The 13628-nt window shown below is 38.9% G+C and overlaps 1 protein-coding gene across 1 annotated transcript in view; it reads right to left on the bottom strand.

Annotated features, from left to right (window-relative positions):
- Positions 1 to 13628, bottom strand: part of GATB (glutamyl-tRNA amidotransferase subunit B) — a 43213-nt gene that overhangs the window by 24167 nt on the left and 5418 nt on the right. Inside the window, exons 3-4 of the mRNA XM_084286408.1 lie at positions 3648 to 3761; positions 342 to 540 (exon numbers count right to left, since the gene is read on the bottom strand). Of these exons, the coding sequence (XP_084142534.1) occupies positions 342 to 540; positions 3648 to 3761 (313 nt within the window). The remainder of the gene's footprint in view (positions 1 to 341; positions 541 to 3647; positions 3762 to 13628) is intronic.

Here is a 13628-nt window from a genome sequence, read left to right as displayed (position 1 = left end):
ATTATAATTTTTAAACAATGCCTACAGTAGCAAGAGCTTAAGCAGCTGCGTGGCTGTATGTTACTGACATACACAATTTTGAAGAATTGGAGCCAACAGATTTCTAATTTGCTATTGCAATATGCCATCAACCAACTGCAATAGGAAAGGCTTGCTAGCCATTAAAAAATGCAAGCCTTCCCCTGCTTCAAGTGTAATGTGCATTTTGATCTGTTTTTATTTTTGAGGAGAGACATACCAGGTTGTTTTTACTTTTCACTTGTTACTTGTCACCCATTTACTTTTAAAGACTCATCTTATACAGAAAGAAGGAGAAAAATAAGAAAATAGTCCAGGCTTACCAGCCCTATTCAAGTCAACAAGAGTTTGGCTCCTTGAATCATCATGGAGACTCTTTCCACTGTCTTGCTCCAACTGAATTTGCTTAATCCTCACAGTTTTGGTCACCATCTGGCTCATTTTGTTATCTATGCAGAGACTGTATGACAGACTCCCATTCACCGCAATAGGAACTCTTTGCTGAGTGATTTGATAGCCAGCCTGTCAAAAAAATAGCTTTATACTCAAAACACTCATTTTATGCAAAACAGCAGCATTACCAAATGCAAGTACCCTAGACTAAGAATATTAAACTGACTATGCAACAGCTTCCATAGTGACCTGTAAAAGATGAAGGTACACGTAAACAGGCAAAAACACAAATTATTCTGCTTATCTGGAGAGGAGGGAAGCTAGAGAAGGGGACTAGAATTTGAAGTAACTGTGAGAAGCTGGAGATCTGGGAAAAAATAAGAGTGCTCCTCAATACAGGCAAGAATGCAATACTATACTAATGCAGAAATAATCAATAACCAACTACTCAACCACTTGCTAAAGATTACATCAATTTCACTGATACTGCCTTGGGGCAGAAAATGGACCAGAAGAGGTTCTTCCATGCTTGTGGTTCTGTGATCATGTTAAATCTTGTCTGAAGACAGTAACTGTACCTCCATCCCCAAGCTGAATATGCCTCTCTGCCAGTTCAGTAACTGACTCATTAGTGTGGTGGGGAGGGCGGTGGCAGGAAAAAAATATGAAGAAAAGGAGAAAGTCCAGTTTCATTAATGCAGCAATTTACAAGCTAGACACTGCAACCCCCAATGAGGCACACAGCTGATAAATACCACCTCATACTCGGGACTCCATGCAAAGGGGCAGCTTCTAGCCAGAGAAGGGGCTGCCAGTGACAAGGGCTTGTAATCACTGCTCTGATGTAAAAATACAGATTTGAATCAATTACTCTGTTGAGATAGGGCCCCTATCTCTTCCTCCTTGCTAGCCTGCTCATGCCCCCACTGGTGAGAATTTTAAAAAAGCCTGCCAGTTTTCTGGGAGAAGCATTTGCGTATCTTGTAGGGAGGAAGGGCTTACTGCAAAGTTTAGAGATGGTGACAGCGCGTTGGGATACAGGACAATGGTCTGGCACCATGAATAGCTCAGCTTATATATGCAATAAAGAGCACGACCTTCTAGCCATAATCACTACAAGAAACATAAAATAATAGACTCTTTTCAGACTATGCTAACCAGACAGCTCTTCCCATCTCTTAAAACTTCTCATTAAAATGATTTTTTTTTAAAGCCTGGAATGCTGAGTGACAATAAATAACAAGAATCCCATTTCCTATCCAAAGCCCTACGCTCATGAGTAACAATAATCCCATTGTCAAAAGACCCTAAGAGCAGGATTTATTTTATCTGTTCTGTACAGCTCATTAGCCTAAACTCCGCATCTTATTACAGAGTTCCTGGCTAGACTGCTTCACTGTGAAATGCAGGTTGGGCAGTTTAATGTCAGCGCTTTAAACTACAGAAGTCAGTCACTAGAAAAAAAGAATTACGTGTTTCAGGCTAATAAAATCAGCATCTCCTTCACCAAATTTCCATCCATATTTTACAAGAGGATCCTATAATTCACGTTCACTGACAATGGCAGCCCACGTGATGCTGTACACTCTTTCTTCTGCCTCACCTTTCTCCTCTAAACACATAGCTGAGGTTTCTTTTACTTGACAACATTCTTTCATATAGTTTCTATACAGGAGACTGATAGGACTGATAGCAGGAGAAAACACAAGACCATGAGATTGTTTTCAGTTTAACGGCAGAAGCACCAAAGGTGACGTGGAAACAGATCTGTGATGTTTTGGTGCTTCTTTAGTATGTATAAAAGAATTTTGAAAGTTGTGTTTATTTCTTGCTATTTCACTTTTTTCTTCTTCAGGTCAGGAAATGGGTTCTAAAATAGTTCTACAAGTAAAAAAAAAAAAAAAAAAAAAAAAAAAAGCATTGATAATTCAACATGATAAGGATGTTTCATATTCCCAGTAGCTCATTACAAAACTCCCAGCAAAAGAGCCTCTCTTAATGACTCACAAATATTAGCAAAGTTATCCCCCAAAACAAAATCAGCAATTATGTCAACTTCACAGAAGTGAACCTAAGAGTTGCACATTCCCAATAAAAAAGAAAACAGGATACAAATCTCTTCTGAGATCCAGGTGTCCAACAGAAAACTATAAAATCTTTCCCTTTCCAAAGTGAGAAACAAATGTATTTCAATGTGTTATGTGTAACTTCAAAATATTTTCAATACCTGAACAAACACCGGGAGAGAAGATAGCCTGGTTAATAATACAGCACATCTGTACTTTGATTTGGGACCTGAGAAATCTCTTTCTCTGCCTCTCTTGATGTCTGGGATACCTCATCTAAAGAGAGGATAAGCTAACATGCCTGATCTTTCTCAGATAAAATAAAAACATTTTTTTTTCTTCTTATGCAGTCAGCAGATGTTCAGCCACAAATGAGAGAAATTAAAGCTAGTGTTCCTCCCTTTGACAAATTAAACTGAAAAATCAGAGCAAATAAGCTGACAGGAAAAAAAAAGTATTTAAAATTAGAAAGAAAGAAATATAAATTTCTATTTACCAAAATAGACAAAGAAAAGATTCAAACACTTCTGCGCCCTGTTGTAATGACAGAAGTTAGGCCCTTACAGAAGTTAGGCCCTTACACACTCCATATCAAGTGTGGCAAAATGTATTTGACTTCCACTGACAATTTCTAACAAATACGAAAGCTACCAACAAACCACACTGAAAAGACTCAGTCATATTTTTTTTAATTTATTGGAACTACTGACTGAGAAATTTTTAAAGGCAAATTAAATATTTTTAGCTCCTTAAGCACACACAGAAAAGACACTACCATGTTTATACCAGTGAAACTTGTGTTTGTTATACATTCACTTGAAATGAAGGGCTATTACCAGACTGCTTTTACCCTAACAGACAATTAGTGCTAAGCACCAGGAATGGAGAACTTAGGGGGCAAAGCAGCTCCAGCTCCCAATTCAATTACATTAAGCCACTGGAATCGTGCAGCTAAGCAAGGAGTCAGCAATCAGAGCAATCATATTCAATCAGCAAGCACCAGGGTACAGCTGTCTATTCATCAGGGCACAGCGCAGCATCCTGTTGGGGCGAGCAGAACACTGACTGGAAACAGAAAAAGCATCTCTTCACTCATCCCCTGTTGTCACCCGTACTCCAGACTTGCCCTTTCCTACAGCTGTAAAGGAGCCACCCACACTGCATACTTACAGGCAGATCTGCATAGAAATAGTGTTTTCTGTCAAACAAGGACTTCTTGTTTATGCTGCAGTTGAGTGCCAGGCCTGTCATCACTGCTGCTTCTACACATCTCCTGTTGAGAACCTAAGGAAACATGACACAGAGTTTTGCTCAGATGCTCAGTATGTAACAAATGTGTTTCCCACACACTGCCTTACATGGAGCGTATATTCAGTTTTGCTTTCCTTCAGCCACCCTTATATCTCTTTCCTTGTGTGGGTAGTTCTAATTCATCATTAAAGTTGCAGTAGCTACAAATCCGCAGAGCTTTAAGATGAAAAAAATGTCATTGTCACGTTGTCATGCCACATAAGGAGGTATGCACTGCTCTGGCTTGCTACTCTTGCACACTCAGAGATAAAAAAGATAAATCATAGCAAATGACAACTGACTTGCAACTGGCTGTCACGTCATACTGGGAAAACAATGGACTTGCACGAGGGACTGCAGTGCTATTTCATTGAAACACTTTGTGGTTACAGGTGTTCTGAAACCACAGTGAATTCCTGAATAATTATACACAGATTTGTTTAACAATGATGAAATTAAGTGTGCTTATGCTTTGTTAAAAGAGAACCAAAGAAACATCAATTGATCCCATGGCTACAAGTATGCATGCATTCCAGAACCCAGGGAACCCATTGCATTAAGGTTCTTGAAGAACGCCACATGAGCTGAACACCCAGCAAGGCCTTCATGAAGAAATACAGGAGTTTCTCACAATGAATCCATCACTCTCAGTGTTACACCCTTCTACCTCCTCAGCAGGTTCAGGATCCAGAGGAGAAAGAAAATTCCACTCCCAAAAGTAGTAACAAGCAATGTTTCATAATTACAGCTTTTTTCAAATGTGCTCTCATTAATTTAACAGTTCAACTAATATCAAATTGATATAACTGGAAAAAAATAGAGAAGACTGAGTTTGCCTTAGTGCAACTCCAACATGATCACATTTACTGTGTTTTGAGGCAGGAACAGAACTTTATTCATCTTATTCTGTGTTGTAGAGCTGCCAAGAAGTCAATTTCTGGACCATTAAAGGAACACATTAGGTAAAGGTATTTACATGATTTTATCTGCATTGACCAAAACATAAAAGGCTTAAATACTGTTTTCTTCAATGCTTCTGACAGAATTTGTTTTTTATATTTACCAGCCTGGTTTCTGAAAACAGAATAAGCAGCTGTACATTGTTCATAGCCCATGTGTTTACCTCAAAAAGGAGGTCTCTTTGCTTTGAGTATTTTAGAAATCAAGACTTCACTGAAAAATAGGAGAAACTCTTCATATAAGAGAAACTTAAAAATTGCTTATACAGTAGAGAAATTAAGTATTTAAGACATCTAACAAGGTAACTTTCAGATCTTTAGCGTAGCTATATATGGCTAACTACAACACATCATCTGTTGCAGCATATTTTATTTATTAAAAATTTTAAAAGACACATAGAACAGATTTCAAAACAGATAAGAGGAAGAACAATTTCCCTTTGAAATAGATCTGCAGCAAAATGAACGCAATTAGCCCTGACTGTAATCTAAAGTAAAACAGGTAACTTCAAAATATTACTTTATTTTAGTATCATGGCTGCAGTTCATTACATAGTAGATGATCCTGTTTTCAGCAATTAAATGCTTCCAGGCAGAACAGAGACTTTTTTTTTACTGTTTAAAAAAGCTCATAACAATGCCTATAACGGTCCAAATTGTTCAATGTTTAAAACACCACAACATTTCTAACTGCACCAGCAAAATTTCCTCCTTCTGAAGCCTTATGGCATGACACTACTCAGCTTCACAAATCAGAGAGGACTATACCCGTCAGCCCTTTAACCAGAAACCATTAAGGCTTCATAAGGACCAGGGAGACTCAAAACACCAGTGTACCAAAGCAGTGAACACATGCCTGATGTCCTGCTCCGTCTCCAGCCAGCAAAGGGATTGTGACTGACTCCAGCCTGAAAACAAGACAAAACCCAGGTCCCAAGCTGCAGTCCACTAGAGCTTCAGAGGATGTTCTACAAACACAGGTGGAGTTTAGCCAATGATTATGATACAACTATCACCTTTGACTACTTCTTCAGTTTTTGCTTCAAACAAGGTAGACTGTATCTTACTCATTGCTCTATGGGATTAATACTGTTTGGGGGTGGAGGAAATAATTCCCATATACTTACTACTTACATCTGCAAGAAGCATTTGTACTACAACTGGTGAACCATTCTGGTGGCCCTGGGGAAAAACTAGCATAAAAATGTAAAATATTCATTATTTTCTATGCAGTATTACTAAGCAGTTGGATGGCTGCAATGTGTATCTGCGCGCAGCATATTGGATCACAGTAGCCCAGTCCTTGTACATACATTACTCATTCACTAGTCTCACTTCATGTGGTATTTCTTGACTGCAGAAGACACTGCAAAATCAATCTTTCCCCCAGCGCCATACTGAGATGTCTTTTCTCCTGCCCTGTTTGACTAGGACAAGCAGATGACCATCTACTTCCTCAAAAATCAGAAGTTATCTAATATTGCTCCACTTCTGAACTATCACTACCCATTTCGGTCTTTTATGATCTATGTGCATAAAGCAGAACTGGTTAAGCAAACTACTAATTTTGCTTCAAACAAGCTTAGCTTCTCAAATAATCTACAGTGATAAATATCAATTCAGTACGTGAAACTTCCCTTACTAATGACCTAGAATAAGTCCCCCCAGCTTGTTTAGGTGGTAAGCTGTTATTAAGTTGACAGCTTTGACTAGCACCAAAGATCTAAATTACTGGCTTGAACTGACAAGCTGCCAGTCTGATATGCTAGCAAAGCGCTGGCCTTGAAAGAAAGCTGTGCAGTTCCTGGAACAGCTATGGACAAAACAACAGTCTAGAAAGCCTTCTTAAACACTTCTCGTCTTCTAAAACAGAAGCATCTCTCCTAGGTATTTATTTCAAGAAACTCCTACAGACCTATCACAGAAAGAAATGTAAATTGTTTGGATTGGAAACTCATGCAACACCTTAACAATGGCATCACAACATCAGCACCATTTCCCTTGTAGCGAGGCTATCCTGCTAGAGCACCATGGTAACTGAGAGCTAAAGGAATGAAAGAACAATCCAACTAAGACCTTGCTTTTTCTGATACTTGTCTATTCTCTACATCTAGTTCACAAGTGGAAAGATTCCTTTTAAAAATTTATCATTTTTATTTGCAAGGTCGGATTAGTCAAGACCTTGGCTTTAAATACAGGACTATTCAATAGCTATACAACAGTACATGCATAATACCTTCAACGGCATAAATTCCCATCAAAAGCAAACTTTAACAGTTTTTTTTTTTTTTTTTTTTTCTTTAGCAGCAGGTTTACTCCTTATACTAATACATTAGAAAAGCTGGTTCCCTTTTAGGTGAAGATATCTGTTTCTATATTTAGTGAATGATCATTTTTACACTTTAAGAGTGTAGGCATAAAGCTTTTTGTTTTGGTCATGAGTAATATATAGGATAAGCAGCCTTTCAATACTTAAAGGGGGCTTATGAAAAGACCGAGAACAACTTTTTACTTGGGCAGACAATGATAGGACAAGGGGGAATGGTTTTAAACTAAAAGAGGAGAGACTTATATTAGATGTTAGGAAGAAATTCTTCACTCAGAGGGTGGTGAGGCCCTGGCACAGGTTGCCCAGGGAAGCTGTGGATGCCCCATCCCTGGAGGTGCTCAAGGCCAGGCTGGATGGGGCTTTGGGCAACCTGGTCTGGTGGGAGGTGTCCCTGCCCATGGCAGGGGGGTGAAACTGAGTGGTCTTTAAGGTCCCTTCCAACCCAAGCCAGTCCATGGTTCTATGGTAAGTGAAAAAAAATATATATATAAAAAAAAGAAACACCTAAATCTCCTTCCTGGAAAAAAGTTCATTTCTGCTACCCCTTAGGAAAAAAATCTATATTATAGCAGTGGGTTCCCAGAGGCCTTTGTTACAGAACAAAGCATTCCTTGTACTAAACACAGCATAATCAACATAATTTCCCCAAAATTAATAAAAATATATATTGATTCTAGGTTACATATTTTAATAAAGTAGGTTCCATATGAATTAGCTATCTTAAAACCTTCACTCCTACTTATAAACATGAAGAAATTGGCATCCTGTGATTAACTACGTGACTATTTATCTTGGAAATATTTAATTTGGCTCCTTTTAATTTAAAATAACAGCTGGAAGAAGGAAGTAGTGCAATGTACTTAGCCAGCTCTCTGTAGACAAAGCAGTAATCTTTAGAAACCTCAACAGATATATCTAGTCATATTTCCTGTTACTCTTATTTCATATCACTCTGATTTTTATTTGCTTCCATTAACGGATATATTCAGTTTTATTATTCCTACAGTTTTAAAAGTACTGACCTGCTCCAATATATGGTTCTTTGAAGTGCATTCATAAGTTAAACTTCAAAATAAATTATTCTCATATCCACTTAGTCCAAATGTAATTGTGACCGTTCCATCTGATACTGCAGTTGAGTACTTCAACCCAGGGTTCTTCCTTGGCATCCTCCCACACAGAGAGGAGGGCCTAACTGTCTTGTAGCTATGCACATACAGAATGTACACGGCAATAAATGAAGAGGTAACCATGTGGCAGATAAACCATTTATTTCAATAGGATTGTTGGGAATTATATCCCAGCCCCTTTGGCATACAATATATATATATTTTAAAAGAACAAGCCAACATAAGACTTGTCATTTGTTTGGTCTGCAAAGAACCTACATATTGCAACAAACGAGGTCACTAACTGCAGGATAAATTTAAAAAGAAGGCCAGCTTCAATTTATGCTTTTTTGGCTTTCAGTCCAGCATCTACTTCACAGCATATTTCCCGTCTTAAGATGAGCATTATGTTCTTATCCCTGAGGAAAGGTGCAAGTGAGTAGAGGAGAAAGCAGCAGACATTATAAATAAAGACCTTAGATTAACAGAAAGAGACTCTAGCTTAAGGAAGGAGAACAAAATGGCAACTGAGAAGTTGAAGCAGTGTATTTTGGTCAAATATATCATTATATTTTGTAACCTTATCTGTCTGCTGTCCGGTGCCAAAGATATATGCTACTATACAAAACATATTATTATCCTTAACCTTGTCTGGTGGCAAAGAACAGGGAACTCTGACATCTTAAGAAGTGCCTGGCTCCTAAACACATTACTTTACATGTATCCAAAGAATAACAGGGCACATTCTCTGAAAATGAAGAGCCATTGTGAATACTTGTATCACAAGGCTTAGAATAGGAGGAATTATCTTCCAGTGGCAATGAAAATCACAAAAATTCAGCAGCAGTAGGGAGAAATTCTGACCCCTGAGAGTAAGAAAACCAGGAAGTTTAACACCAAATTCAAAGCTCTTTAAATACTTGCTGCCTTCTGGGTTTCTCAGCCCTTTGAGACAGGGTTTGCTAAAACCCACAGAAGGAAAAATCCATTCAGACTACTATGTGGGCAAAGTGCTCAGTGTTCTCAATGGAAAAAAATCTGTTTCTGGGGTGCTACTGAGGCAACAAATCCAGTGGCATTGCCTCAAAACAGAGATCTTGGTGTCTAAAACTCCATCATCCCCAGCTACAACTGAATAAACTTCTACCATTCAGAACTGGTTCCAAAAGCAGAAGAACAACACAATAGAGATGCAATGGTTTATCATATCCATAAGCACTGTTTCCATGGCATTGCCATCAAGAAGTCCAGTATCTAACATCTATACCCACCCTGCTGACAGTTCCACCTTCTGAGCCTGCCACATGGCTTTTCTGACCTGTCATAAGGATGCTTCCGCTGTTACGCCACCTGAAACGGAAACCACTGCCAGCGCTATCTGGTCCAGGAGAAGCTAAACAAGGAAAAAGCCAGTGAAAACAACTCCCTGATTCTAGAGACAGGAGACTGAGCAATGGCTAAAACCTAAGTTACAGAATGGGATCAAATCCAAAGTCAGCCAGAGCTTTGAGGAAGAGCTGCTCAGACCTTTTCCTATGCTTAGCTCTGCAAAAAAACAACAAACACTAATAAAGACTTTTAAACATGGGTAACATCTGCTTTCTTCAACATAACTTATATTGCTCAACTTGTTTAAGGGGGAAAATTCAGAGCATTTAGTAAAGAATGGAAATAGAAAGTGTTTCTAAATTGCCCCCTTACCCTGTTTACCCTTGCAGGTGGTTCTTGGCATGTAGGCTTGTTCAGGGCCATCTCCCTTGTTATCAAATCCCTTGCAACAAATTCAGAACTTCGATACACATTGACTGGCATTCTCTTGCACTTCTAAATCTTGCCTCTCTGCCCTCTGCTCCTTGTTGCAATCTTTAAGTATACTAAAAGCTCCCAGCCCTTTGCTGCTACTCACTCCCTCATCCCTTCTTCCTCCATTCGCAGTTTCCTGAAACATGCTTATTTGCTCTTCAAAAAAGGTGCCATCTTTCCCTTCAGGGTGGTTCTTCTGACCTCTTACAACAGCACAACTTACAAATTGAGAGTAAAACAGAAGTCTAACACACACAAGGAAAAAGTAATTCAAGCAAACGATAGGTAACATACTGCAACAAATCTTGCAAAAAGCTATTAAAAGAGCAAATTAAAATTATCTTTTAAAAGGCAAGTTTGTTTGCTTTTGGTTAAAATTCTTCGTTAAAAGACAAGAGCAGCAGGACCAATGTAAATTAATTTCCTATAAATAACTGTCCAAGTTTGTTTTAGCTAAGCAGAGATCAGCACCATCTCCTCCATGATTCCCTTCACCTCTTCCCCACTTCAACATCCCAAACTGAGTATGAAGTGTCACAAATACCTGAATGTCAGCAGCCCAAATAAAGCTAGTAGCAGTGGGGAGAAAAGAGCAGACTCAAACGCTATTTTCCTCTTCATGCACTTGCTAATAGATTCAGAAAAACATCTGCAGATCGAAATCTTTTTAGACAAATTTGGCTGAACTTGGCAGCTAAACTGCAAAACTAACATTTCTGTATAGAAAACAATGGTTGCAATAGCAAAGTCTACACATACAACTAATAAAATCCAGTGGCACAAGCTTACACATTCCTTTCAAAATCAAAAATACAGCCATAACATATTTACGGTGCCAAGGTGGCTGATAGAGAGGAAAACACAAAGAAACAGATTAATTTTACCCTAAGAACCAATTACAGCCTAATTGCACCAAGATAAGTTTCAAGCAAAATACATAAAACTGAGAGTTATGCAACATTACACATGAGATAGCTAACCATGATGAGAACAAAGACCCAGTCTACAATTATCTGTCATCAAATGCTGTTGGACAGTGTTTCCTAAATACCTTTTAATGAAAAAAGTCTTCAAAGAAAAAATTGTTAATAAGAAGAACAAAGAAGCAAGATGTCAGTTTGCAAAGTTAAAATGCTCAAAAAAATGGTAGAATCCTGATTGCTACTGAAACTCTTTCTTAATAGAGCGCTGTTTTCACTTGCATATGTACACTCCACTACCTTGGATTTCCTCAGGAGTCGCCTGGAACCAGACTGGCTGTCCACATATGGAGAGAAAATTAAATCAAAATCTTAAGGATGCCAAAGCATATAATAGTGACTGATAAGAGAAGGAATAGAAATTTGCCTCTCTGCCAAAATCACCCACAGTTCAAAGTTAAAATAAATTCCCAGCACACAAATAAAAACTACTGCAAAAGCCTAATGTGCATTTCGGCAGCAATTTCAGAGTGCATCAGGAAAGAGGGGACAGCGATCTGTCTAGCTGTCATGTAATGGTCACACTGTCCTACCGTATCAGAGGTGGCACGATGACTTCGGTAGCAGAACTACGTGAAAGAAAGGAAACAAGATACTGCAAACACCAGCTCCCCACTATGAAGTAGAAAAAAAATCTGTATAAAGCAAAAGGTAAAGCAATAAAAACCAACACAAAAGGAGATAAGTGAAAATACATAGATAACATCAGTGATGCATTGAAGGATCTACTGAAATAGGTGACAGCAAGATGTTATATCAACGCAACGCAGTTCTAATAGGCAAGTTTACATCAGCCAGAGGGACCTGTTAAGGATGAACAGCAAAGCCAACAAGAAGAAAAAGGGAGAGCTCAATAGGTAGCACAGTTTCTGAGATGTTAAGGAGACAAAGCCCTACAGGAATTGTTAGCCTTGACAAAAAGATTAAAACACCCAGAATGAATGTTCTAACTTCTCACAAATAAACAAGACACAGCAAAAAGCAAGAGAAAATCTTGCAGGGTACTCCTTCAAAGCTTGACAGAAGAGCATTGACAAACATCACCAAACACTTCAAAGCACAAGAGCAGAGGCATCTCCAGAAAAATGGTATTCATAGTTAAGCATGAAATAATTTTGACCCAAGCAACTGCAGTAACTGAGGAGGTGTAACGCTTCTCAGACCCCAATGAAGGAGACTAGTTCCACGAATAACCACCCCAGGCTGTGCGTGATCCTATGAAAGAGAAGAAAATACAACAAGGAGAACCCCTCACTCTAAGCCAGCCCTGAAAGTCACCTGAAGCAGGCCTCCTTAATCTCTCAAAGACTTCTCCTGACCAGTACAACAGTGCTGAACTGCTTAATAGCTTGAAATTACATAGGTAGGCTCTAATCCATCACGTACACAGAAATTCAAGGGTCTATGAACTGCAAAAGCCTTCTCAGGGAGCAATCATTTGAAAGTCTGTTTCCCTCTCCCATTTTTTTTCTAAACTAAGTGGTATTTTCTTTTTAGAGGCTTACAGGGACTAGGACTAACATACTGTGCAAGCTGGGGCTGTGTCAACAATGAAAGGCTGTTAACCACTGATGATACAATGCTTATAACACACCCAAATATCATCAGGAATGAAAGGACTGCAACAGATAGGTACCACGAATTTCTAAGGAAATATCTCCTTTTTTCCACTTGAATACAATTATTGCAGCTTTAGTGAAAGAAATAGCAAACAGTTAAATAGAATCTAGACATAAGTAAATGGTTTTAAACAAGTATGCACTCACTTCTTCCTTCAGGCACTGCTACTAATTTATTTTTAGAGGAGAGATTGAAGGGTACAACAATCTAAGCACATGTGGTTTCAAAGAAGAAAAGTAAATTTAGATTACAACACCTAAACCAACACGCATAGAAGGAACCCAAGACTGTCCGGTTCCTCAAGAAAAGTGTGTGCAATTGAACATGTAGTTATCAAAAGGAAAGCTAAGTACAAGAAGGGACTCAATTTACATGCGTGTCAGCAGGAATGTCAAAACACAACTGAAGTCACAAGTTGATAAAGCAGCTGCTGTGGTCACCAGATCTAACAGGCATGGGATATCAAAAAGTCTAGTTTCAAGTTGTAAAATATAAATTCTAGTCTCAATGTTTCTGTTCCAACATCTGTAAGATGGTGCCAAATCCACCAAAATACATACCAACCTCCCAGTGCCTTTGAATGCAAATGCACCAGGTAAATCCTGTATGTTAATAGCATCTGAAATTTATTATGAAGTCTGATAATCACCCAACCCACCTGTAAAAATACTGGGCATCTCCTACTGCCAAGGATGGATGCAATCTCAACACAGGAAGGGGAACGAAAGCATCCTCCACATCTCCAAGCTGGGTATTACCACTGCCAGGTCCCTGGGCAACTATGTCACAGCACTGCAGGGGGGGAGGACAACAGCATGATACGTGTGCTCTCAGCTACTGAGCAGTGCCGCAGTCACATTCCTTAGCTTTGGAGAAGTCAGAGTTTGGATTTCAGGTTGCCAGTAACACAGTACCTGAAGGAGCAAGGCCTAACAGCTGTTCTAGCCCCACTTTCTTGCATGAAAAAGTGTATCGGTTGTAGGAATGTCACTGTACCACTGAGAGAAAATACTGGAGCATGCAAAGGCTTCCTTCTAACACCACACAGGGAAAACTGAAGG

Source organism: Netta rufina, assembly GCF_964035555.1.
Source record: "Netta rufina genome assembly, chromosome: 4".
NCBI classification, from domain to species: domain Eukaryota; kingdom Metazoa; phylum Chordata; class Aves; order Anseriformes; family Anatidae; genus Netta; species Netta rufina.
This window is presented reverse-complemented; position numbering and strand designations above follow the sequence as displayed.